This window comes from Monopterus albus, unplaced genomic scaffold (genome assembly GCF_001952655.1).
Source record: "Monopterus albus unplaced genomic scaffold, M_albus_1.0 scaffold197.1, whole genome shotgun sequence".
Taxonomy (NCBI): domain Eukaryota; kingdom Metazoa; phylum Chordata; class Actinopteri; order Synbranchiformes; family Synbranchidae; genus Monopterus; species Monopterus albus.
The window spans coordinates 733,708-761,641 of record NW_018128077.1 but is presented as its reverse complement, the minus strand read 5'-3'; the positions used below and the strand labels follow the sequence as shown (position 1 = coordinate 761,641).

The window sequence follows — 27,934 nt, the reverse complement described above, 5'->3', positions numbered from 1 at the left end:
TCTCTGCTGCATACTTACTTCTCACACTTCTGCAATTCCTTTCTCTAACCTTCCTTTATAATTTTTCAAGAACACCTTTTTATCCAAACTCTTGCTCTTGGCCTTGGTCCCCACAATTCTGTACTGTATCTTTCCCATGCTCTCAGCCTTTAAGCTCATACACCTCTCCCTCTGCATTATCTCCCATCACTGACAGTCACCAATTAGCGCTATGTTTGAGGTCCCCTGAGTATGAACGGAAATAGCTCTGGTGATCCTCTGATGTTTCATCTAGCACAATTATCTGGCCCAAATTCTTATTACTCGGTCCTTTAGTTTATGACCAGATACCTGCTAAATGAATGACATTCCCATAAGTTCCAGCCGTACTTTATGCCAATAAGTAAATGTTAGCATGCTAACACTACTTGCTAAACATCAGCATGCTGATATTGTCACTGTTAGCATATTAGCATTCCCAGACTGTCAGAGGGTGATGACAGGAGGAGCCCTGTGTTTAAAGAGGATGAAGCTATTGAATGTGATTGTCCATGACCGTCACTACCTGTAAGAAACCAATCTAGTGTATGATAATGAATTCTTTCCCATCTGTTTCTGTGTGCGCTACAGGTGTGCCAGATAAGCCTGGCCACAAAAATATTAAAAGTGTGCTTGGCACACACTCAGAGCCTGACCCTCTCTCCTGTCTCAATCTCTCCCAATGTTTTATTTCCTCTCGTTTCTCCTCTTTTCCTCCCTGTTTAACCCATTGTTTCCTTTTCTCTCCCTCTGAATTATCTTTTTTAAACCCTTTTCCCACTGTAGAAACAGTCAGTCCTCTCTGGCTTTAGTCCCAGTCAAACTGTCATCGACACACAGGGGCACAAAACCCACGTTAATTTAACTTGATAAATGAAAAGACCTCATATAGGGGCGTGGCTCTCTCATAGGGGCTTGACATTGCACAATATTGTTGTTATTGATTGATCCACTTCACAGCACACACTAAAAGTGTGTGTAAAGATTTACAGCAAGTGGTTTGAATTGATTCCATTAAGGGTAGCATCCAGCTGGTTCATTATTTTGTGATCTTATGGTACAAATAGAGAAGAGTTGAAATAAAAAAAAATCTGTATATTTCACCTTTACATTTATCACAACTCAGATTTTTTAGTTTTCCCTTCAGCATCACATATAAAACATGTGTCTTCTACCTCAACAGGAGTCAGATAAGTGTTTCACGTGTAACTCCCAGCATCGCTATGACCCTGACCACCACAGAAACAGTCACCGCATCGAAAATGTGATCTACCCCACAGACAACAGGGGAGACAACACCTGGTGGCAGTCTGTCAATGGTGTGTGTGCATGTGTTTACCTAATAACAGTACAGCAGAACACTGTCAGTGTGTTCACTGTCCTGGATGCCTCTGTCTTCTTTCATGTATGGGAGTATATGTGTGTGGGGAATATGTTTGTTGTTCTTGTTGTGTTTTTGAGAGATAAATCCTGATGGTCCAGGAGCTTTATACTGTAGCTAAATCCAGGACCTCAATGGGTTAATAATGGAGGGCTTATATTTATTGTGGGGGAGGGGGACAAAAATCTAAAAAAGGTGGAAAAGGTCTCTTACAGTCACTCAGTCAAGTATCTTCAGGGAACATCAGGAAAGAAGACTGGAATTGTGCTGTTATCTCCCACAGGAAAAGAGACTGTCAGCATCAGACTGAACCTGGAGGCTGAATTCCACTTCACACATCTCATTATGAGGTTCAAGGTATGCATAGTTTTTTCTCTGTGTGGTTGCCAGTATGTATGTGTCTTTGCAGAGCTCTGTTTGAAATGTTGTATGCGCTGAAGCATGTCAGGCTGCGTACTTGTCCAGGTACGTGATTGACAGCTGCATTCCACCAGGCACGAAGCCGCCATCCTACTGTTACTAAAGAAAACAGATAAATCAGTCATTGTATCACTTCATCTCAGGTGTGACTGCATTTTTCTCATTTAGTCCATAACTTAATGACTGATGTGACCTGAATTTTATGTTCGTATCGATTGTTTTTTATTTTTTTACATCCTCAGACGTTCCGACCTGCAGCTATGATCATCGAACGCTCAGCTGATTTTGGACGCACATGGCGCCCCTACCGCTACTTTGCCTCAAACTGTACCAAAACCTTCCCTGGCATCCCCGCCAGTGGTCTGCACCACATCAGCGACATCATCTGCGAGGAACGTTACTCTGACATCGAACCCTCGACTAATGGAGAGGTAAAAGCTTGAAATAATACTGGTAGAAGTGTTTGTTGAAAGATAAATCTCTCAGCATCCCATCAGTTTCTCATATATTTCTCCCCTTTTCCTCCCTGTTTAACCCATTGTTTCCTTTTCTCTCCCTCTGAATGTTCCTCTTTTTTAAAACTGTTCCCTAGTGTAGAAACTATCAATCTCCTCTGGCTTTGGTCCCAGTCACATTGACATTGACACAAAGGGGACACAAAACCCATGTTGACTGATGAAAAGACCTAATCTAAGAAAACAGCCCTATCATAGGGGCTTGACTGACACTGTACAATATGAAAAAGACACACCCTGTGCAGATATAATGAAAGACATTACAGCAAGTGGTTTTAGTTGATTCCATTCAGGGCGACATACAGCTGGTTCATAAGTGTTGAAATAAAAAATCAACTCTATATTTCACCTTTACTTTTAGAATCAGAAGGCTTTATTGTCATTGCACCAGGAGAAAGTATGACAAGATGTGCTGTGCAGACCTGAAACACCGTTAACGTAGACACACACACATATACACAAGCACTCCGTACACATGCACACAGTCCCCGTACAATATACACTCCACCGCACTTCATGTCAGGCCCTGTATAGATACAGTATTGGCCTTTATGACCCAAGGTAAATGCACATGGTGTAAAATATAAAATATGAACATTTGAACAACTGAATATATAATTTGCACAACTGAAATGTAAAATTGCCAGCTATTCAGGGTCCTCACGCATGATGGCCACATGACTGTTGTGATGTGTAGATGAGTAGCTAATAGTTCAGTCCTGAGACTATACTGATGCAAGTGGTGGCAATAGAAAGGGGGGAGTATTTATTAGAATTCAGTTCTATGACTGCTCTGGGGAAAAAGCAGTTTTTCAGCCTAGAGGTGCAGGCTCAAAAGGCCTTGTAACACCTACCACATGGTAACAGCGAAAAGAGCTGATGAGTGGGGTGAGTTGCCTCTCTCAGAATACTGCTAGCTTTCCGGAGGCAGCGTGTTCTGAAGATGTCATCCGGTGCGGGCAGGGGCAGTCCAGTGATATCCTGGGATGTACTTCTGACTCTCTGGAGGCTTTTCTTATTGGCTTTTCTTTTCAGCTTCTGTGCAGTTTGCATACCATGCTATGATGCCGTATGTTAAAACGCTCTCAATAGAGCAGGGATAAAAGGCCTTAAACAGCTCTGCATACATTTTGACTTTCTCGAGCCTTCTTAGGAAGTCGCACCTCTATAGGGCCTTTTTGTTTATCAGAGCAGTGGAGTTGGCTGACCATGTGAGGTTTTATCACAGCTTTTCAGGTATTTCTTCAGCATTACAGCTGAACTGTTTTAATGCTGCTACTGAAGACACACATCTTATACATGTACATGAAGAGGACTTGATCTCACCATGAAACAAAAAGAAATGTAAATATCTAAGTAAGCTTCTAACATAACTGATTTGAAGTCAAATGTGACTTTGATTCATTGACTTTTTTAACTCTAATATTGTTTTCCCAGGTGAGATCAGATTTTCACATAATATGCCTGTTGTTGCTCAGCATCTCTTGTTTTATCTGGATTTAACATCTTTTAATCTCAGAATGTAACGGCACTTGTCTCTGAATTTCTTCAGCTGAAAAATTCTCTTCTCTATTCAAGGTTATTTTTAAAGTTTTGGATCCTGCCATTCATGTGAAAGACCCCTACAGCTTGGACATTCAAGGTCAGTCAAGACTTGGATATAGGGCGCACTAACACTGTACAGTAAATATTAAACCTCTAGACACTGATATTCATTTTGGATGAGTACCTTCTCTCTGCCATCTGAATCCCAAATACTGAACAGTTTTTTCATTCTTCACAATTTTTCATTAACCATTTTGTTTACATTGTAGTCAGTATTCAGGAGTAACTAATTACTCTAACTAAATTACAAAATATATGTAATTAGTTACAGTTACTGATATGAAATATGTCAATAAATTGTAGTTGCTAATCAAGATGTTGTGATTACAATGGGGCTTTACCGGAATATTCTCTTCAGTAAAGATATTAGAAATGCTAAGTTTAGACATTTGGTTAATATAATGCAGTAAGCTGAAATAACAAACAAAAAACTGTTTCACACAAGTATTAACTACAGTACTTGTTTTTGTGTAAAATAGGCTGTATTACTTTTTTTGCCTTTTTACAATAAGTTCACCGCCTAGTCTGTGACATTTTAGCTTTGTCAGAAGGTGAGTTAATACACGGCTCAAACCAGTCCGAGTTTCTCCTTTACAGAACTTCTGCGCATCACGAACTTGCGTATCAACTTAACCAAGCTTAATACTCTGGGAGACGACCTGCTGGACCGACGCTCTGACGTCCTACAGAAATATTACTATGCCCTCTACGAGCTGGTCGTCAGAGGGAGCTGCTTCTGTTATGGACATGCTTCAGAATGCGCCCCAGTGCCAGGAGTCGATACCCGGGAAAATGGCATGGTGAGTTAATGGACTATATAATCTGCAGTCATCTCCATACTATGTACTGTGGGACTAAACAGAAAACGATCTTGTTGCATAAAAGACAAAAAGAGCTTTAACAAATATTAGAAATTTGAGCTTGTCTGATTTGTTCAGTACACTGTTTCATGTGCCCTCTCTGACTGGCCAGATCCACGGTCGTTGTGTATGCAAACATAACACCGAGGGCCTGAACTGCGAACGCTGCCGGGATTTCCACAGCGACCTGCCCTGGAGACCAGCGGAGCTGGAGAACCCACACACCTGCAGAGGTGAAACACACACATCTTAAACACACCAACAGCTGCTGAAGTCTCTCCTGAAATGTAAATTCAACTTCAACTGCCTTGGAAATCTCAATTAAGACAGCATAAATATTTCTCTGAGGTGATATTTATTACGATTTGAAGTTCAGTATAGTATTGTGTAAAATGTTGCCTGCTGTAGAAGAGCAGTGTCCTCCTGACAAGCTGTAGTAAACTCCTGGGCTCATTCAAGTGTCTCATCATTTTAAAATGTTAAATGAGAGGCACTGATGTGATTATTGGAGGTCACCCCGACTCTTATGTGTGAGCAAATTTTGGTGACCTCTTAGCGTCAAAGTAATGTTTATGTGCATCTAATTAGTCTGTATTTGTTTTTTCCCTTTTTCTCCAGAGTGTAACTGTAACGGCCACTCGAACCAGTGTCACTTTGACATGGCGGTATATTTGGCCACGGGCAACATCAGCGGGGGAGTGTGTGACGACTGTGTGCACAATACCATGGGACGTAACTGTGAGATGTGTAAACCCTTCTACTATCAAGACCCTAATAGAGGTATTAGGGACCCACGGGTTTGTGTTGGTGAGTCATTTGTTTGTTGAACAAAATGTTTCTAGCTACGGTATTGTTCACTTTGGCACTGCAGGAAATGGCATCTTTAGATCCAGTAATGAGTGTAGAACATATATTTTCACTAAAACAGTGGGTTGGGAAGTTCTTTTGTTTCCTGTGTCAGTGCACTTGTCTCAGAAATTGTTCCTATGTTGTGACATTGCCCTCCTGCAGTGATCTGCCTTGTTTCGTTCATTTTTGTCAGGAAAGTGAGAAAATTCTGGAAATCCTTGAAACTGTCAAACAAATTATCTAACTGATTCTTGAGATTCAGTCCACTGGATGATTTATTCAGTTTTAAGGTCACAAGAGCTTAATATACAGTACGACTCTTATAAAGTAAACACCTCAACCAGTAACACGGACTGTAATGATAAACTGAGTGCACCTGAAAATGTCCTTGATAAATTGTTATTTATCAAGTGGAGTTTTTAAACATACTGTACAAACCTTCAGTTTCATTGTGGCCATTTCTAAGTTCTGCCTCCTTACTCACATTCTCCGTCGGACCTCTGATGTCCAGCCTGTGACTGTGACCCGGTGGGATCTTTGGAGGGAGGAGTGTGTGACAGTCACACCGACCCGGCCATGGGAATGATTACAGGACAGTGTCGCTGCAAAGCCAATGTCAAAGGGATGCGCTGTGACACCTGCAAGGAGAGTTACTACGGACTTAGCCAGAACGACCCACTGGGTTGTCAGCGTACGTATGTGTGTGTTTGTCTGCCACTGAAATGATTTGTGTTTGAACTGGGATAAAAATTGATTTCTAGTTTTTTGGTGCATAAAACCACATAATCTGCATGAAGGACCGGTAAACACTGCAGTATGTCAGCCATTATCTTACCATGTGTGTTTCTCCATCAGCTTGCAACTGTGACCCACGTGGCATCATTATGACGGACACTCCTTGTGATCAGATTAGTGGGGACTGCTCCTGCAAAAGATACGTCACTGGTCGATACTGCAACCAGTGTCTGGTTAGTAACAGCTGTTCTCCTTTTAAAATGCGTTGATAGTGAAGTTAATTGTGGAATTTAATCAAAAGAACAAAATCTGGTTGCAAAATGCTAAGATGGCAGCCGCCATATTCACGATATTCTGACTTACACAGTAGAGGGAAGAGGTGACATGTTGTCCATCTTTTATATACAAAAACTGAATGGACAAAATTAGGTTATTTACTGTAGGTGCATTTTAATACCATGTAATGTGTTTAATTATTTTATTACTTGTTGCACACCTTGTCACACTGGCAAAGTATTTTCATCAGCCAGTGGTAGCAAATATTTTGGCACTGACAAGGGGACATCCAGAACTGTGCAAAAGTTTTAGACACTAAAATTAAAGTCAGGAAGAGTCACCATTCAAAAGTGATCATTCAAGAATGATTCCTTTAACAGTCAAGAGAAAAATAAAATAAATCAAATCAATATTGGTGTGAGCATCCTTAAAACAGTACCAGGTCTCTTTGGTACACTTGTGCATATTTTTAAGGTACTTGCCACAGTTCATCTGTGGATTTAGGCTGTCTCAGTGTCTCCTGTATCTTCCTGTAGTCCCAGACTGACTTTATGATGTTGAGATCAGGGCTCTGTGGGGGCCAGACCATCTGTTACAGGCCACCTTGCTCTTTATGGCTGTGGCTGTATGTTTGGGCTTGCTGTCATGCTGCTGAAAGACCCTGCAGAAAAGAATCTAAACATCTAAAGTGCCTAAACATTTGCACAGCATTGTATTATATAGAAGGTCAACAGAGCTTGAGGCATGGTGTAGAAACTACACACTATACATGTTACTGTAAATCACAGATTTCAGGTTTATTTCCATTTCTATAGCCTGAGTACTGGGGGCTCAGCAACGACCTGGCCGGCTGCAGACCGTGTGACTGTGACTTTGGTGGAGCCCTCAACAACAGGTACAGATTTTATTCTTGAGAAAGAGGTGTTTTATACTTTGCAAGTCTTTCCACAGACTTTCACTTAAGTCCAAATTGTCCAACCTTTAAGTGAGGTTGTGAGTACATTAGTCTGTTCCTGAGTGGAAACCACAAAGAAGGGAAATGATGAAGAGGAGTTAGAAGTGACATTTAAAGTCTATCATTCCCTCTTACTTTAGGTGCATGATGCAGAATGGCCAGTGTGATTGCAGGATGCATCTGATTGGTCGACAGTGTTCAGAGGTGCAGCCTGGGTATTTCTGTGCGCCGCTGGACTACTACAAATACGAAGCTGAAGATGCCACTGGACACTCCCCCACTGATCCTGCCCTGCCGGTGAGCTCATGCTTCAGGTCATAACTTAGGCTGATAACAGACTTGCAGTGGAAGTAGCTGTGTTGATGTGGATTCTGTTGAGACAGTGAACAGCGTGTACTGTCCACTGTCTGTGTCAGTTTATGGACTGTATCCAAAACCTCAACTCCCTGTAAAGCCACAGTTTGTTTTACCGTTTTTTGCTGATTAACAGATGGCAGAAACAAACAAATAATAATTTGTTACTAGTGAACTTTAGAAGTTGCTTTTTTAGCTTTGGATTGAGCCAGGTTTTCTCATTTCTATAATCTTTATACTCGTATTTTGATTATCTCATCTAATGCCTGGCATTAAAATGAACAAGCATATTCCCCAAAATGTCAAGCTAGTTTTTTTCACCTAGTATCACCTAGTTGATTTTTACATTCAATCTTTTTTTGCTATGTCAATGTACTGTATACACTATACTGTCACTCTGGTGTCCAGGGAAAATGTTCCTAGACCATATCTTTGGGAAATGACCTGTATGACCCAAATGTTTTCCTCAGGAAGTACAGTAAACAGAAAGGTCACAGACACACATCTCAACACCACTGTCTATATCTTGTATCTTATGCAGACTATACAGTTCCAGGCCAAACATCCAAACTTGGATAATGTTATGATTGTAAAGGAGCTTTCATGTTGTTCTGATTCCAACAAGGTTGTTTTTGAAAGGGTGCGCTTGGTTTTGGCTGCTGACTTTAGATGCAGAGGTGTTTCACCTTGGAGAAGCTTCATTATCATCCCTGTACTGAAGCTGCGACTACTGTCTCAGTTTTCCTGAACAATAATTCAAAATACCAGCACAGTGTCACAAACCACAGTTGGATGAGATTATACCTGCATAAAGTTTGACACCGATACTAATGATACTATCCAACACATATTAATTAAAATAAATGGGCTCCCTTCAGATGCCACATACTGTAGATATATTTGTTTATACTTCTCATTTTTCTTTTCTTTTTAAAATAAATTTACCTCATATAATTAATAAATCTAACCAGTTTTTTAATCATGGCATTTTTGGACTCTCCCGTTCATTACCACAAGACCCACACACTTTATATATGCCTGCTTTTGATTCAGTCTAGGTACATTAGAGAAAACATGTTCACATACTTATTCTGAATCATTTCACACCACATTTTATAACATTTTGATGCAGTTTGCATGGAGTCAGGTAGTGCAAAATCCTCTTCTTCTGTGCCCCATAAACCAGTAAAGGGACATTTACTGTAAAAACAGCTTTGATTTATATTGATATCCTATTTAATTTTCATTTATCCAACCTGCTACAGTGAGGGGTGAGGAGCTGTGACAGGCCTGTTCCTGCTATCAGTCACTAATCTTTCCTACCTATCAGTGTCCGCTCTACCATGCCTCGCCATCTCTGTCCTCTGCATCTCTATGCCCGCTTTCTCACACTCTTTTTTTTTTTTTCACCGCCCTCCGCCCACTTCTGTTTTCTTCACTCTTAAGAGCGCCCCTGCCCCCTCCACCTCCCTCATTCAGCCCCACGGGCAAGCTCAGACAGTTCACGCTTACAACATCAGCACCATCAGGTATGTGGGAAAATGGCAAATATTAACTTAAGAATGCTGACAGAGAAAAGGCAACAGTGCAAGACACCAAGCAAGAGGAGATGTGTCTGTGATGTGTGTGGCTCTTGTCTTTGTCCTGTGAGTGAACACGGTTTGTTTAACTGCCGTTGGATGGAAAATGAGCGTATGTGCTGAAAAGAGCAAAATATCAGGATACAGTCAAGGCTGTGTGTTTCTGTGCAAAGCCCACAACTGAAGAGACCCACAGAACCAGACACAGATACACAACTAATTATCGCTGTGTGGCACACACGTACGTGCCACTAATATAGTGCACAGAGAAGAGCATATTCTTTGTGTCTCTTTGTCACGCTCCGGCCAGTTCAGCACAGCATGGCTCTCTGTGCTCTGTATTGTCTTTTTCACTTCTTGAGCAAGAAAGGTGTCCAGGATGAACCTAGTTTTAAGCACGATCTCCAATCCACTGCTGTCTCAATCTGTTTGCTTAATTTTTTTATGGGACAGGCAAAAATAAGCATTTGGCTCACTGGAAGGAACAAAATGAAGGGGACAGGATTTTCAGATGCCGAGCTGTTGTTCAGGGCTCTGGTGTCCCCACGTCTCCAAGTGAACTTTACACGTTATGAAATAGTGTCAAAGTTAGAGGGCCATTGTTTCTCTCTGGGGATTTGGAAATGTTTTATGTCATGTCTTGCAAGATTCACTTGAGTTGAAATTCTGATTGAAGCTAGTCATTCACCTTATTTTTTGGTCAGGATGTCAATTAAAAGGGTTGGGGATGTGTAGATGTGGTGTTATTTATGTGGTTATTTTCCTCTGTGGTTTTAGGAGTAGTGTAAGGTGTAGTTAAAGGTCTCCTCTTGTCTCCTCTCAGGGCAAAGTTCGTCCTAAGGCAGACACTGACTGTGTTGAGCACCTCAACAACCAGCTAAGGAGGCACCGGCGTCACCGTCGCGTTACCAGCCCACAGCAGCATCATGCAGCGCTGACACGTATCCACGAGCTTCGACAGACGGTATGATAGTTACTAGACACACTAGCATGTTTCCAAAAACAGTTTGAGAGGTTGCAGGTAACAGCTGGATGAAGCTTGTGACCCCTAAAATAAAGCAATATCTGCTTTTGACCTCTTGTCACAGATAAATTAGTGGGGTTACAGTGACAAATCCCTCTTGGATTTGTCTCATTGTAAGGACATTTAGAGGCCTGAAAAGGTCAAAGGATTCAGCATTGTATGTCATTTTTAGGGACCTTAAGCTGTGAATCTGATATTTTATGTCTTTTTAGAAGGTTTTAGAACCCTTTAGAGGTGAAAGAATCCAGTACTTTACTTATTTTAATGATTCGTAGAGGCTTTACAGTAAGAGGTAAAACAATCTATTGCAAGGAATTAAGCAAAAATTAGAAAAAATACAAGCAATTTTCTGGAAAAGATTTTTTCTTTCTCCCTTTATTCGCCTGGTGATTCCTCATTTAATTTATCTTTGCACCCCTTGAGTGCCCCCAGTGCCCAGGCTGGGGATCACAGCTCATTACAGATGAACAGAACTGTACAGCACTTTACCAAGGATAAACGGACTGTCCACCGTGTTTACTGTTTATAGTTATAATAGGCTATGTATTTACATGTAAGTTGCAAAATGTCTAAAGCTTTAAGGTTTGTGGTCATGTGCTTTGGTCATTTGGCACAGTCAGCACTAAACACTTGCCTGTCACATTAAGTATATCAGTTCGAACTAGTCGAGCAGTGGAAATGTAGGGCTGTCAGAATATTTGGAGTCCAAATGACTGATGCTGTAGCCAGAGCACTGTAATATGAGAAACAAAAGTAAAAATGGAGATCCAAAGCTTTTGAATATTGGCGTGACATCATAACAAAGAATCAAAATTTAAAACCATTTTTCTGTCACATTTTGTAAAGGACGTATTTGTAGATGTAATTAACTTTGATAACTGCCATTGATGAGAGGACGTTACGTGACACCCTGACAAAAAGCAGAGAGGTCCATTCCTCGGGTTAAGCAGAGTCATTTTCTTTCTCTTTAATAAAAATGCTAATATAATGAATGTGAAAGCTACCTATTACAGTAAGTAAAAGTTCTGCATTCTAAATAAACAAAAATCCTTAAGTCATAAACCAAAAGTAGCTGTTTTCCAGGTAATGGTCCCTGTGGCTGTTGTATTATCATGACATATTATTATACTTCCATTTTACTGGACGTGAGGCTACAGCAAACATAATTAATTGACATCAACCTAGAGACTCGCCGCCCCAAATGGTCACAAACTGAATCTGATAGGACGTAAGATGTCAAAGTAGGTGTGAAAGAGATAAAGACAGGTTTTGTTACACAAAATTGTATCCGCAGTTTGTGTTGTTTCTGTAATCTTTTCATTTTGGTGGAACTACCACTCATTAACATCTGAAACATGATGAGAGACTCCAAAAGTCATGTGTAAATGTAGGTGTGTTAAAAGTACAGCCTTTAAAATGTACTCAACTATAGTACACATACTTCAAAGTTATATAATACTTTAGTGCTATGAGCAATTGTACTTACAAACAAGATGGAGAAAGAAAAGAGAGGAGAAAAAAGTCTTTGTGTGGGACTCAAACCAAAAGCACTGTTAATCATTGCTAACTTGAGAACCGCAGGGAGCTACTGTGCAGGTGGCTGCGAGGTATGTGCTGTAAACTGTGTCTGTTACTGGTACAGTGAAGTTTCATAACTTGTTAAGAGCACCAGATGTGTTGGCAGTGCATTTAATGTATTGCCATCGGGATGAGAGAAATTCAAGAAATGTAACAAAAAATGCTTCTGGAAGGACAAACATGCCTTCAATTTCACATTGGTCTTTGTACTCTTAAATTGCAAGTTAATCATCTGTTTGATGCTTTAAACTAAAATAGCCACTGAACGAGACAGTGACACTCAACATCAAATCTAATTGCTGTTAGTGAGGGGAAACAGAAAGTGTATGAGTAAAAAGTAGAGATGATAATGGTTCCAAAAGAAAATGACACTTAGCTAATCTGTCTGTCTCTCTCAGCCGGATGTGACGGTTGTTCACAGGGATCACACTGACAGCCACATGGTGACATGGACAGGATCAGGTTTTTCCCGCGTCAAAGATGGTGCCGGCCTGGTGTTCACAATCGACAACATCCCCTACGCCATGGAGTATGACATCATGATCCGCTATGAGCCAGAGGTGTGTGTGTTTACGGATCCTTGCCTATAAGACTGATGTAAAACTCTTTATTCTTATAAATGATCTGTTTATATTTTGTGTGTGTGTGTGTACAGTCCACAGAGGACTGGGAGGCCATAGTTAGCATTACCTCTGTGCTGCTGCCCTCCAGTCTGCGGTGTGGAAACCTCTTGCCTACTGAACAGCTATACACAGTGACCATGCTGCACCACAACAGGTACCACAATTTGTGTGCAAATTTGAGTTTGTGTGTACTGTATGTGTGTATATGAGAGAAGAGCCACTGCAGCCAGTCTGCTTGTTCAAACCACTAAAGGATTTGTTCAAGTATCCCAGGTCTCGATCTGGTGGGTGTTGTTTTATAGCTCAGTTTCCACTTAAACCTGCCCTGGGTTGTATGCACAGTGTGAGTCTTATTCCACTGTAACCTGTGGAATATTTTACCACTGATTCACTGACAGGATGGCAAACAGACCAGGAAGCCTGTGTAAGACTCAGCTAGAGTTATATGCAGGAAGGCTGCAGCTTTGTTTGCTGAAGTTTAGAGTGCGAAACATAAGAGCAGCTGTTGGAGACAAGCAGAGAACAGTCCGAGCTGGCGAGAGGGACAACTGAATATCCAAGCCTAGAGTAGATGACTGGTCCAGGTCCACTGAGTTTGTCCTGCCTAAGTACTGCATGGCTGGAGACTGATTTTACACAGGACCCACACTAGCTCTGTGTTCAGAAGCTTACTGTGTCAAATTGACCTGCCTTGGTTTTGCTTTACTCCATTATCAACTATCATGACAGTTAAAGAAGCTGAGTGGTTTTTCCAGTGGGATATTTTAGAGGCTTTTGTGTGTTTTTAATAGCTAAATGTCATCTGTTGAACAAGAAGTCATTAAAAGGGTCAGATTAATAAGATTACAGCATGTACACATGTACATGTGCTGTTTTTGCTGAGTAGAAAATCAGTGTTTGATTTTGAGAAATTTATAAGCCATAATATTAATGTTATTAGTAATATTGTAGTGAAGCAAAAGACTAAAGCAGAAAATCAATCAGTCACTTATGCCATATTTAACTAAAATAACTAAAACTAAAATACATCAGATTTTCTTACATTAGTTTTCCTTAAAATTTGTTACTGTTGTAATAAGTTCTCACCAAAAATGTATGAGGTTAGTTTTGCACTTTCTTCTGTTTGTGTAAGTTTTTCAGTTTTTCTTGTGTTTGTTTTTATTTTTACTTTTCCCATTTATTCCTGTGTGTGTGTGTGTGTGTGTGTGTGTGTGTGTGTGTGTGTGTGTGTGTGTGTGTGTTTGTGTGGACCTTGATACTGCCTCATAGCTGTATTGTTCATTCCTTCTTCCTTCAAAACAGTGTTCACCAACTGGTGGACTCTGTTCTGGATCTGGACCCAAAGAGGTTTCTGTGTGTTTCATATTAAAATAATAAAGCTGTGGCCAGATCGATCAGAGCAGTATGGTAACATTAGGGACATTAAGTGAGGACACTTGACAGTGTAACCCACACTCATTAAAAGGTTAAAGACCATATAAAAGTTGGCAATACATTTACTATTCACTACAGTAGATAAGCCGTGGCTAAAAGTTCAACAGTAATGCAAAGTTAAATATAATAGTATCATATTATAATAGTGTAATATCAAAATCAGAAGATAAACACACACACTCACAAAGCAAAACAAAGTGCTCCCACTAGGCAGTATACCACCAGTAATCTAACGTCATTAAAAAGTTTCCATACCAGATCTCATACAACAAATCAGTGTTATTAAAAAACAAACAAAATGTCATAAGATTATGTTTTTATCTGTATTGCAACAGTGATGATAGGCTTTTCATCCTTTACTCTCAGTGCTTGCTAATAAGATTGTGAAGTGGTTGCATTGATGTACTGTTTATCTGAGACCAAGTTGTAACACAATATGAAAAGTGTGACAGTACCACTGAGTGGATGTACAGTTTTGCTGCATCTGTACAAACTTGATTCCTTCTGAATCTAAAATGAGCATCGTTTTGGAGATTTTTATATTGTGTTTTTTGAAGGTTAGATTGCTTTCATCAGTCACATCTACACTAAGTATTTACAATGTTGACATCCTGCAGCCTCTATCACTATAATTTCAGAAGGAGGGCTGTCTCTTTTTCTTTAGTTCCTTTTTGTATTCTTCTGTATTTGAGGAGCTCAGTTTCTCAGTGTCCTCTGATTGGCTGTATTCCAACTTCGCTTCGGTGTGGTCCAGTGAGAGAGGGGAGAGAAAGAGGGGAAGGAGAGAGAGACAGAATTGAGAGGATTTATCTGTTTATGTGTCATTGTATGTATTATGCTTTTCCAGATACATCCAGATGCCCAGGCCGTTCTGTTTCGAGCCCAGTAATCGTTATGTGGTTGCTATTAGGTTCCAGCGTCATGGGGTCTCACACCGACATCTCACTGCCTACATTCTAATTGACTCGGTGAGCTCATTATTGTCCATTTGAATGGTAGCAGTAATTATACCAACATCTCAGTGGCTTCAACAAGTGCACTCTTTGGCTGTGACACAGAAAACATGACCACATCTTTGTGTTGCTTGGGGCTTTCCGTCACCAGGGTGCCCCCTAGTGATGGAAAAAGCCAAATGCGAGTGTTTACCTAGGCTCAAGAATAATCTTTAAATATTGTAAGTGAAATACACTTTAACACATTGACTTAATTTGGTTTAGCATTAAACTGGTTGTAGTAGTGGTGCATGCCTCTTGTTGGTATAAAGTGCACTTCAGTTAGGTTTCTGTGAAACCTGTTTTCAAAAGCATTGTTATATTTTAATGCTTTAATGTATAAGGAAAGTTGACTTTGCTATGACTTATCAACCTTCTTTGCTCATAGCCCCAGCCCACAAGATTAACATGCATAGTTATTACTATAATTCCCTCCTATGTTTAACCTTTTGTTACCCCAATAGCTGGTTCTGATCCCCAAATACATTGAACTTCCCGGTTTCCGAGGTAACGAGCCGGAGGCAGAGCAGCGGCGTGATGAGATGATTCGCTACTCATGTCTGGATTCTTTCATGATCACGCTGACGCCCACCCTGGCTGAGATATGTTCCAAACTCATCTGCAGTATTTCATCCATCATTCATGATGGTGCTCTGCGTAAGTAGAAACACAAAACAGGCAGATTTGGAGGACATCTGTTCAAACCCACTGACCATTTCAAATCCTTTGTTGCTTTTTAAATCATAATAATTTACTGCTATTATTATTATTTTTATTATTATCATGTATTTATTTTTTGGCAAATTTGTTGTGCCCAGCTTGTCAGTGCGATCCTCAAGGTTCCCTCAGTGGTGACTGTGAAAAGGTTGGAGGCCAGTGTCGATGTAAACCCAATGTCATTGGTCAACACTGTGACCAGTGTGCCCCAGGAACCTACGGCTTTGGAGTGAATGGTTGTGCTGGTGAGTCTGTTCAAGTGACAAGAGGCACCTGCTATTTTTCCACAGTCTCCCCAGCATGTATTTAAATTCACGCTGTGATGTCCAAATCACATAAATGAAAGGATTAATTTTCTAGAGGTCAATCACATTTCTATGAACTCAGATGGAACTTAGAAATTGTTGAATTGGAAGAGACAGTGTCTACTTCTAATAAAATAAATGCACTACTGTAATGTGTGCTAATGTGCTGTTTATGTTGAAAGAAAAACCGTGCCCTTTTCCAAAAAGAAAAGGATCACTTAAATAATTGAGCATAATTTTGCTACTGGCTCCAGAAAAGGCACAAATGCTAATAATCAATACAAAACCAGTCACTGAACCTTTAAATGCCTCCTCCCTTTCAGCCTGTGACTGCCACTCCGAGGGTTCGCTGAGCCACCAGTGTGACCCAGTGACAGGCCGGTGCCAGTGCAGGCAGGGAGCCACTGGGCGTAGGTGCTCGGACTGCCAGCCGGGCCAATGGGGCTTCCCCAGCTGTAGCCCCTGTCAGTGTAACGGCCACACAGACATCTGTGACCCCCGCACTGGGGAATGTAGAGACTGCAGGGACTACACCACAGGACACAATTGTGAAATGTAAGGACCACTCATTGTCAGACTCTATTTAACTTTATCTCTGGTCGTCAGGCTGATGGTAACCGTCTCCCTCACTTGTCTCAGCTGTGTAAATGGGTTCTTTGGAAACCCGGTGCTTGGCTCAGGGGAACACTGTCGTCCTTGCCCCTGCCCTGGAAACCCCGGCTCAGATCACTTTAACGGGCACTCATGCTACGCTGACCACACCTCTAACCAGATCATCTGTAACTGCAGACAAGGCTTCACTGGTGAGCTGTTGCACTACAGCGATAGACAGTTCATTTTTTTGTATTTATCTTTGCCAATAATAATGGGTAGTGTACGAAGTCATGTGTGGCTGAGTCTATTCAACATTAGTGAAAATGAAAATGGTTTCCAAACTGATTTTCATGCCATATTGTCCCTTAGGGCCCCGCTGTGACCTTTGTGCCCCTGGTTACTATGGCAACCCAGCGCAACCCGGTGGGCAGTGTTTGCCGTGTGAGTGCAACGGCAACATTGACACCCAGGACCCTGAGTCGTGTGATCCCAGGATTGGCCGATGCCTCAAGTGCCTGTACCACACTGATGGCCCGTCATGTGCCCACTGTCAACATGGTTACTATGGCAATGCTCTGGCTCACAACTGCAGACGTGAGTGATAATGGCAGATTTTAGAGAACTTCTAAACATAATTGCTCAGATTCTTGCTCCAGGTTTTGTATTTGTCTAATTCTCTGTGTGTAGGAGCTAAAACTGCTTCTATTGGTAAATTTCTTACATTGATATGAGCATAACTGTATACAGTATGTAAAATATAAGTGGGTCATGTATCACCGGCTTTATTTTTCCAATCATTTTATTCTGATGGCACATTTTTGTAGTAAAAATAGATTTGGTCCTGTTAGAGTCTGGGTTCCAGCAAAGAGACGCGTGTTCCTTTTGGAAGAAACAGGTGATTCAGAGGACAAAAGGGATCATCAGCCTGTCTGGCCATGTTTTGTTCACTGAATTCACTGTGATGCCCTCAGGCTGCTGTTATAATGCACCTCTCAGTGGAACTAACTACTTTTCAAAGTCTTTTATTCCTTCTGCTGTATGGCTGTTAAACGCAGGTAGTGCTCTTTTTAAATTTCATTTCTAGAATACAGGTCACCCATTAAAGTTCCAGGAGGTCCAGTCACTCAACGTCATCCTGGGCCAAAGTCCAGACAATTAAACACCATTTATTCCCCTCATTTGACCCAAAATAATTAGCCAAAATCCCTTGTTCACAAGTTGTTGCGCTGGAATGGTTGAGGACAGTTGCAGGTAGTTTGTTTTTCAAAGTTTTATGAAAGTCTCTGTGTTATTTTCATTTACCTTTTGACAGTGGCCAGACTCGTAGCAGAGCAGGATGCTAACCCCACTATGTTTGTAGAAAGGAAGTATATATTTTAGTGTTCTGGCAATGTGGAACACGGTGAGGTCTTTTTGTAGTTAACTTGTAGTTAATAATTTATATTAGGATTTATCTGTTTTATTTATGATTGATCATTGTTTCTCCTACTGACCTTACTGTATGTATTTTGACCTGTGGCTTGACATATAATGATTTTGTTTATGTGTTTGTAATTGTGTGTATGGGTTGAGTAAGCTGCAAATGAACTGCTGCTGTGTGAATCTTGAAGATGGAGTAGAACCTTACAGTCTTCTGTCTCACCGTACTATGATTATATGTTTCTGTTGTCAGGCTGTACCTGTGTGACTGCTGGCACCATCCAGTCCGCTTGCAGTGATGGACTGTGTCACTGTGACCGGCAGCCAGGTGTGTGATGAGTGTGCTGCAAACCACTGGAACTACGGTCAGGACCAAGGCTGTGAGCCCTGTAACTGCAACCCACAATATGCCCTGGGAAATCACTGCAACATGGTGAGGGGGTGTGAAGGCCTTCCAAAGCCTGAGAATACTTAGGGCATAAGTGAATGGTCGAAATGTTTAAGTGTCGTTGAATTATATCCTTACCTGTTTGTTTTTCAGTCTTTGTAAGTCTGTCTCTCTTTGCCTTTCGCAGTTCACAGGCCAGTGCCACTGTCGTCCAGGCTTTGGAGGCAAACAGTGCACAGAGTGTCAGCAGTTCTACTGGGGAGACCCTCAGGTGCAGTGTCAAGGTAACTCACCACAGAACAGATTTGCAAACATAACATTTCACGTCAAGCTCACATCTTTAAGGCAGTCAGGAAGTAGTTCTCGATCGGAAGCTGTATTAACACATTCTATCCCCAGAAGATGTGGTAACATCAGCAAGCAGGCTGCAGTTTGCTTGTCTTTTTAGTGTTTGCAAGGTGCATTCGCTCTTCTTTGCCTGCCTGGCTTTGCTTTGCATTTAAGGGAAGATTACACGAAACATATTTTAGGCTAGTTGGTAGTGTTAGGCCAGTGGTGTGATTTTACTTTGTCTAGTCAAATACAAGTTAGACAGTTTCACAAAGATGAAACAAGGATTTTAGATCTAAAAATTAAAAAAAATAAAAACCCTATACACTGTCCTTCATTTAAGCTCACTTTATTAACATACTTTTTCAAGCTTTTTACAAACTTTCAACTGGGACAAACACAGCCAGTCAGAGGACACTGAGAACCTGAGGTCAGTGAGCCCCTCAGATACAAAATAATACAAAAAGGTACTAAAGCAGTGACAGCCCTCCTTCTGAAATTATAGTGAAAAAGGCTGCAGGATGTCAACATATAACCTGGTCTCAGATACATAGTACATCAATGCAACCACTTCTGTCTCATAAGAAAGCACTGAAAGCAAAAGAAGAAAAGTCTGTTTCTCCTGCACACCATTAATTTGGATGTTCTCTCTGTCTCCCCCTCCTGTATCCTCCCTCTGGACCTTCTTCACTCACCTCCACCTTTACTCCTTTCAGAGTGTAACTGCCACCCTCTGGGCTCAGAAATGGCCCAGTGTGACCGAGTAACAGGGGTGTGCGAGTGCCGGGAGGGAATAGTGGGGAAATATTGTGATGAATGTGCTCGCGGTTTCACTGGCGTTTTCCCCAAGTGTGTCCAGTGCCACCCGTGCTTCCAGCTGTGGGACGACATAGTGTGCCAGATCAAAAGAGACCTGGACCACATCCAGTACATTGTGCAGAAAATAACGGAGAGTGGGGTCACAACGGAAATCAAGGACACGCGCATCAAAGAGCTGGAGACGAAGCTGAAACAAGTGCAGGATCTGATCAGTACGAAGGACAGCAATAGGATCCACGAGCTAATTGGACAGAGCATCGATGACCTCAGGTGAGGAAGTCATACTGGTTGTTAAATATTCATTGTGTGCTGTGTGTTTTCACCATCTGCTGTGTGTGTTCCAGGGCTGAGATTGCCCTGACCGACGGACGTCTGATGGGCATCGCCCGAGAGCTAAATACAACAGCAGAAGATGACAAGGAACTGAGATTCACGTTAAATGACATGGGGAGAGAACTGAGGGACATCAACAGCACTTTGGCTAAAAAAAAACAGCTGCTGGATGACTACCGCACCTCAGGGTTTGCAGGTAGAAAACTGAAGTCAGTGAAGCTTACAAAAATACTAAACACATTCTGACTGAAAAACAAAGACTGAATAAATGTACAGTACAGTTAGTCATTATTTGTAGCTGGTAAACACAAGCACCTGTTCCTGTTTCCTCACAGATCAGTTCAAGAAAGTGAAAATGTACTATCAGGAGTCAGTGCAGGCTGCGGAGAAATGCAATGCCTCAGTGAGCGGTCCTCTCAGTCCGGTGGAACAGTCCAGAGAAACCCGCACTCTCACTGAAGGCCTGCTGGATGCCAGTAAAGACAAGTTCCTCCGTGCTCTCGCTGCTCAGAACAAATCATTAACAGATCTGGAGCAGAAAACCCATGACCTGAATAAGACGGTCCATGACCTCAGTGACAAGGTAGGCAGAGCTGGATATTGTGTTCATTTATTCATGTGATCGTCTGCCTAATGTTGTACAAGGAGTTAATCTTGTGTTAAAATGTTCCATAAAAATCTGGTTTCCTGATTTGTATAGGTTGCATGTATCGTCTGTTTATTCAGTAATTCATTGAGTCTGGTAAATGGAGAAACAGAATAAAAATGTGATTTTTTTTTTACTTTAGTTTTCATTGTGAAATGGAAAATATAATAAAACAAAAGGAAAATTAAAGCTTCTGTCCCAGGTTGAAATCAAACCTTCGACATCTTAGTTTTGTACCATAAGCATTCTGCTACTGGGGTGCTCCAATTACTTTGTTACTACCACATTTCTCCACCATGCAGAGTCAAATAAAAATGTGTAATGTAATATTTTAAGAGCTCATCAGAGGAGTACTGTTAACTTTGACTGTCAGGTTCATCAGTGAAAGAATGACCAAAACACATGAGCCTCTCCAGAATTGCAAGTCTCTTTAAAGGTGCACTGTGTGAGATTCAGTGACACCTAGCAGATTACAGATTGCAACGTTCAGCAAAGCTTTCGTACATGGTGTTCAAAAGCTCTCATGGGTGTCTCACAGTGACTACCGTAAATATAGGACAAATTGCACACTCAGCAAACATGTGTGGCTGGCTTGACCAAGCAAAAGCTAATTACTTACCTTACTGTAATGAAAAGAAGCCCAACCAAAAAGTGGATTGGAGCTGGTTTGATGGTTCTTTGCAATCTACAGCCCACTTCACTGCATTTAATCTTAAAACATTCTGTTTCTTAACGCGCTTTGCTGCTTTGATGACGGGGATTCACCGTCGTCCTTTTTCTTGTGTTAATGGTTAACTATCCTCAGTTAAACACATTATATTTCTTAAACACCCGACAGTGCTCCCTCTTGAGGTTACTTCTTTTCCCCTTCCAACCGTCTCAATCCAAGCTGCTATTTCCACCAGTGTGTGGTTTGTCTGTTCTGCGCTACTGTAAAAAACGTAGCAGCTCAACATGGTGGCCTCCACAACAGGAGACTCTCTCCTGTGTAGATAGGAAAGGCTCATTCTAAGCTAAAGAAAACACAACAGTTTTTATTTTCTGTTGATTATATATTAATGAAAACATAATTAGGCATGCTATAGCTCATTTCTGCTAATAAATCCTCAACCTAATTAATAATTGATGGATTGAAAATGTGAGAGTTTAGTGACCAACGCTGAATGTACTGTATTTCCAAAGTAAAGCCTATTAACCTCTGGCAACTCTTCCATATGTATTTTTATTTATTTTCTTATTCCATTGACCAAATGATTTCCATGAATTACAAATGACAGTGCACTGTTGCTCTCTGCAGGTATGTGGTGGTCATGCTGATACCAGCGTTAATGGCAGCTGTCCAGACAGCCAATGTGGCGGTGCAGGTTGCCGTGACGATAAGGGCAATCATGTGTGTGGAGGAGAAGGATGCGATGGGACAGTGAGCACTTCTGTAGAAGCACTGAATCATGCCAAGAATGTCAGCAGCAGTCTGAGCACTGCCAGTGAGGAGCTGCAGGGCGTCGCAAGAAAGGTGATGAAAGTGATGGTGCATCCTCTTCTCTGCCATGACTGGACACTGTAGCTATATAGCAAGTATAAAGTTTCTCTGCTGACTTGACATCATGGTTTCCTGTGTCCAGCTCCGGGACATAGCCTCACTGACACAGGATGCGAAGAATCAGGCAATGAATGCGCTGGAGAAAGCCCAGAAGAACAAGGACGACTTTGAGAAGAACAACAAGGAGCTCAAAGATTTTATTAAGAAGATCAGAGACTTTCTTACTGGTATGATAATCATGATGTTTCACCTGGCAATCTTTGAATGAAGTGACTTCTTGAATTATAAAAGTCAGACTTTTAAGCTGACATAACTGTCTAAACTGAGGGAGACATTATGTGTTCACCTGTTTCTGTATTTTGCACATGTTGTCTCCCTCTCCTACCTGCTGTCCAGAGGAGGGAGCAGATCCAGAGAGCATAGAAAAGGTGGCTCTGCAGGTGCTGTCGATAACGCTGCCGGTCAACAGGACCACTCTGGACAAAATGATCATGCAAATAAAGGACAGCCTTTCCAACCTCACCAGCACTGAGGAAATCATCAAACAAACCTCAGAGCACATCAACATTGTCAAGGAGCTGCTCAACAAAGCCAAAGATGCCAAGTAAGCAATTGTCTCTCAACATAAAGACCACGCTAAATTCCTTTCAGTTAGTTTAGCTTATTTTCTTTTGCTGTTCATTAGAAGTCCAACAGAGATTTGACTGCTGCATCAGGGGTCTATTATGCTTCAGTAGCAAGAGCAGCATCTCTTTTGTACCTCGCCCAGTACAATAGAGACAAATGGAGGATCCAAAGAACACACTGTCTGCAGTTTTCATGGGGACTGTGTTCCTTTGATGAAACACATGTTTGCACTCAGGCATGTGCAAAGTCAAATAAAAACATATCTTGGGGTATAATTACAGCATTTTATATCTGATCTCCTCTAACATCTGTCATTGGGTAGAATTGTGCATGCGTGGTAAGATAGAGCGTTCACTAGTCTCACTGCCCAGGACTAGCTGGTACCAATGCCTGTTGACAGACAAGAGCAAATCAATTTCCTGAGCTACTGCAGGGTAATGTTACCATTTTAAAGAGAATGAAACATGTCTCTTGCACATTTAAAATAATGTACTCATAGTTTAGTATTACGGTGACAACACAATGTTGCGTAAATATCACATTTTTCTTTTATAAGCCCTGCAAATATTCCTACAGTGTTCCTCTACTAATTGGATATTAATGCTGGCTATTATCAACATTTCTATATAAATAGTGGACCACATTATTACATATACAGTGCATGTATGTGAGAGGGTGTTTCTCATAGTAACAAACCCATAGATAATCATCGCCAGGCTGCAGTTCCCCCTCAGTGTTTTAGCATCTTTCAGCTCATTGTTTTGGTTTTACAACCCGTCAGTGATATTTTCAGATGTTGTCCAGCCCCAAACAGCAGACAGGTAAAGTTAGCAACTAGCTAGTGAATAAAGTGAAGCTTTTAGGGCCAGATATTTCTCTCAGCAGATAGTACAGACAAAGAGAAAAACATGGGACTTGTTGGGTGATTATGATGAATAATAATGTGTGTCTGCCTGCTGGATGCATAAATACATAGCTGAACATTTTCACTATATCACTTTAAAGGATTAGTTTGACAAACCTTTGCATTAAACCTAATAATGTATCAATGTATTTAGATCTTGTTTCTACTGCCCCCAAGTGGCCAAAATCAGTTTATGTAGGTGTCATATATTGAATTATTTTATGAATTTCTAAATGCACTACAGTATTTTAAAATATTTAACTCTTGATTTTTCTCTGTGATTCAGTGTTATATATAAAGATCTTAGGGACTGTTTGAAAAATATCTTCTGTGCATCTTTTACTGTTGACGTAACCACCATCAGTGAGTTTCCCCACGTGATGCAAAGGAACTTGTCGATGTTAGTTGTCACAAGTTGTAATGCACCTGCCAAACATTACCACTGTGACCAGAATATCCATCACACATGCATTAGGATTGCTACCTTTTGGTTTGGGGTTTAGTTGGTGCCAGCTGTCAGTCCTTTTACCCATTTTGTTTGCTTATAGTAATTTTAAAGTAACAGTGATTTTGAGTTTCTCATTACAAAGGACTGTAGTAAAAACGGTTTGTCTCTGTGTAATTTATGGTGGTGGCGTTGTGTAGGAGCCGAGCAGAGGAAGTCAAGGACACAGCCAATAATACCAAGCAGCTGTTGGATGAGTCTGAGAAGGCCGTAGAGAAAGCAAGAAGAGCTCTAAATGAGGCTCTCAACAACCTGAACAGCACAAGTAACACTGCTGCTGAGGTACAGCATGTTTGAAAATGAAGTCTGTGTGTGAAAGCTTATTAGTTGCAGTGTGTAAAACTGCAGGTTTCACATATTCATTTGATTTTAATGAGCAGCAGCTTGTTTTAAGTGCTGTTTTTTCTTTCCAGTATTAGAATACTATCCTCTCCCATGCTTCTCTATTTAGCCTCCTTTATTTTTAACTTATTTCTGGTTCAATTCCTTTTAGGTTGATAAGAGGCTGACGCAGCTGGAGGATAAACAGATGGATGCCATGATGCGTTTGAGCCGCCTCTCCATGGGAGTGGAAGCTCTGAGGAACAAGACGGAGCAGAACAGAGAGATGGCAAAGGACGCCCAAGCACTGGCAAACAACGCCACTCAACTTGCATCCTCACTGGAGCAAGTGAGTTTGTGGGCGGCAGGATGTGTTTGTACTTTTGTTTTCAATGTGTTTGTCAAGAAATGTATGAAGGGAAGCAAAAACTGCAGACTGTACTAGGATTTTTTTAATAAAGTGGAAGCATAGCTAACAATAGTGTGTGGTCTCCTAGAGCCTCAACGACACAGAGGAACGCTACCGTGAGCTGCAGATGAAGGTGGACTCTCTAGGTGGGAATGGAGGTCTGAACGACATTAACCAGAAGGCCATGGATATGAAGAAGGAGGCAGAATACCTCCTCGAAAAGGCCAAGAATGGGACGCAAGAACTCGAGAGTGAGTACATGAAACTGCTCTCTGACAATCTCTTCACTGGGGGGGGCTTCGTACGGTAAATTTTGGCCATTCTCTATAATTAGCACAACTTCCCTGTGAGGAAATCCTTTGCATATTAGGTGATGCAATGAAACATGATTAAATCATGTAAAGAGGAAAGTGGAATAAATTATTATTAGGCTAAATCAGAGGTTTTCTACAGAAGAGGATTGGGGCCACTGACGTTTTTTCTCTGAATTCTGAGAAAATTTTGTACTGTGGCCCTAATCCTCTTTCATAGTTTTCAGACTGTGGTCTGTGGGAGAACTGAAGGGGAGGTGCAGAGGGAGAGACATTTTACTGGTTGCCACAGCTGCCCCCCCTCCCAGCTTCTGGTGAATAAACCATGGTGAACTGGAGAAAAGCTATGCAGTGTGTTTTAATTCTGATTGACTTGCACTGGTCTGCATCTCGCTGTGTGTGTGTTTCAGGGAGAAATCATATGATATTCCCCTCTGTCTTTGTACCTTATGATTTTCATGGATACCTAAATAATACCTTAATGGTATTCAGCTGCAGAGTTTCTCCTGGTGTTGCCCATTGTGAGCCCTGTCTCACTGCCTGTGGTTGCAGGGCTGGAGCAGAAGCTCAAGCAAAATGAGCAGCGGATGCTGGAACAGCAAATGGAGCTGGACGGGCTGAAGGAAAACGTTACTGTGATACGTGATAAGATCCGGGAACAAGTGCAAAAGTACAGTAACTGTCTGTAACCGTGGGGAAGTTACAGTTACCAGTTTGCTGCTGTAGTCCAGAGGTGACGGGTATTGAGACTGGAACAGAAAACTACATCATCCAAGAAAATAAAAGGTACCTCCATTCTTCCACTGGTGTTTCAAGTTTTACACATTACCTGTCAAGTGTTATCAGAGAAATGTCTTCCTCTGTCCATGTACTGTACCACTTTTTGGCTTCTCCTTAACACTAAACTGTGGTGTTTGTATCTTTAAGCTACTGCAACAAGTGGATGACCTGTGTTTGTTTCATTTTATAGGCCATGACAATTGATTTCATAGCAAATATGTCATCAGAAATGTCGCTTTTACCAAAAGTGCTTTTGATATTTTGTGTTTTTGCTGTAATTGGACTATGATCATATGACATTTACATTATGACATTTAATTAAGAAAAATGTGATAGCATTTAATTTTTGATATTAAATTATTTTCATTACAATACAAAGTCTTGATTAAATACATATAAAAACATTCACAAGTATCCTTGTAAGCAAACCTAATTTTGAGGTGTGATGATGAAGACCAATAAATGTGATAGCTTCTCTTAATTCTAAACGCCCCGTTTGTGTGATAAGGTGTGCAGCATTTGTTTTGTCAGTTCATTGTCACAAGGGGGAGCCCAGTGTATTCTCAAGCTTAAACCTGTTGGTAAACTCGGCTATAACCATATCTCAGAAGAAAAAACTGCTTATAAGAGCACAAGGGTGCTGCCTGTCTTGTTATTCTGGCAAATCCATATGGCAGCTTGACATTATATATTGTCAATTTAAATAGGTCACAGTTTAAATATTGCATCATATGCAGCTGTCTTTATTGATTTTTAAATGCTCAGAAATATGTTCCTGTTATTCTTAGTACAGCCCTTCTCATTTTATAGCGGCGAAAACTCATGGGCAACCAATAATATTAAGGGTATTAACGGTATACACCAATCAGCCATAACATTATGACCATCTGCCTAATATTGTAAAGGTCCCTCATTTGCTGCCAAAACAGCTCTGACCAGTTGAGGCATAAACTCCACGAGACCTCTGAAAATATGCTCTGGTGTCTGGCACCAAGACATCAGCAGATCCTTTAAGTCCTGTAGTTATGAAGTGGGGCCCTCATAGATCAAACTTGTTTGTCCAGAACATCACACATATTCCCGAATGGACAGAGATCTGGGAAATTTGGAAACTAAGTCAACATCTTGAACTTGTTGTGCTCCTCAAACCATTCCTAAACCATTTTCTGCAGTGTGGCAGAGTAAATTAACCTGGAATACTGTTGTCATGAAGGGGTGTACTTAGTCTGCAACAATATTTAGATAGGTAGTATGTGTCAAAGTAACATCCACATGAATGGCAGGACCCCAGGTTTCCCAGCAGAACATTACCCAAAGCATCACAACGCCTCTGCCAGCTTGCCTTTTTCCCATAGTGCATCCTGGTGTCAGCTATTCCCCAGGCAAGTGACGCACACACACCCGGCTGTTCACATGATATAAAAGACAATGTGATTTGTCAGACCAGGCCTCCTCCTTCCATTGCTTTGTGGTCCTGTTGTGATGTTCCCATGCCCACTGTAGGTGCTTTCAGCGGTGGACAGGGGTCAGCAGGGGCACTCTGACCGGTCTACAGCTATTGAAGCCCCATACGCAGTAAGCTGTGATGCGCTGTGTTCCGACACCTTTCATCAGAACCAGCATTACGTTTTCCAGCAGTTTGTGCTTCAGTAGCTCTTCCATGGGATTGACAGCACGGGCTAGGCTTCACTTCTCACGTGCATCAGTGAGCCTTGGGCATCCATGACCCTGTTACCAGTTCACTATTTGTCCTTCCTTAGACCAACAAATCATTCATGTTTCTAGCT

The 27,934-nt window shown here is 41.3% G+C and overlaps 1 protein-coding gene across 1 annotated transcript in view; it reads left to right on the top strand.

Annotated features, from left to right (window-relative positions):
- lamb2l (laminin, beta 2-like) overlaps window positions 1-26,596 on the top strand; it is a 47,773-nt gene extending 21,177 nt beyond the window's left edge. The window contains 33 exon segments of the mRNA XM_020617934.1: window positions 1,202-1,337; window positions 1,683-1,756; window positions 2,062-2,250; window positions 3,913-3,976; window positions 4,537-4,739; window positions 4,912-5,032; window positions 5,418-5,606; window positions 6,160-6,339; window positions 6,504-6,616; window positions 7,475-7,554; window positions 7,755-7,911; window positions 10,372-10,512; window positions 12,549-12,710; window positions 12,806-12,927; window positions 15,055-15,175; window positions 15,664-15,856; window positions 16,018-16,161; window positions 16,545-16,776; window positions 16,861-17,024; window positions 17,185-17,409; window positions 18,488-18,563; window positions 18,565-18,667; window positions 18,810-18,906; window positions 19,669-20,041; window positions 20,116-20,300; window positions 20,440-20,687; window positions 22,048-22,263; window positions 22,373-22,517; window positions 22,687-22,894; window positions 24,467-24,608; window positions 24,820-24,996; window positions 25,145-25,307; window positions 25,920-26,596. Of these exon segments, the coding sequence (XP_020473590.1) occupies window positions 1,202-1,337; window positions 1,683-1,756; window positions 2,062-2,250; window positions 3,913-3,976; window positions 4,537-4,739; window positions 4,912-5,032; window positions 5,418-5,606; window positions 6,160-6,339; window positions 6,504-6,616; window positions 7,475-7,554; window positions 7,755-7,911; window positions 10,372-10,512; window positions 12,549-12,710; window positions 12,806-12,927; window positions 15,055-15,175; window positions 15,664-15,856; window positions 16,018-16,161; window positions 16,545-16,776; window positions 16,861-17,024; window positions 17,185-17,409; window positions 18,488-18,563; window positions 18,565-18,667; window positions 18,810-18,906; window positions 19,669-20,041; window positions 20,116-20,300; window positions 20,440-20,687; window positions 22,048-22,263; window positions 22,373-22,517; window positions 22,687-22,894; window positions 24,467-24,608; window positions 24,820-24,996; window positions 25,145-25,307; window positions 25,920-26,056 (5,280 nt within the window). The 3' untranslated portion in view covers window positions 26,057-26,596.
- Window positions 26,597-27,934: the final 1,338 nt, after the last annotated feature.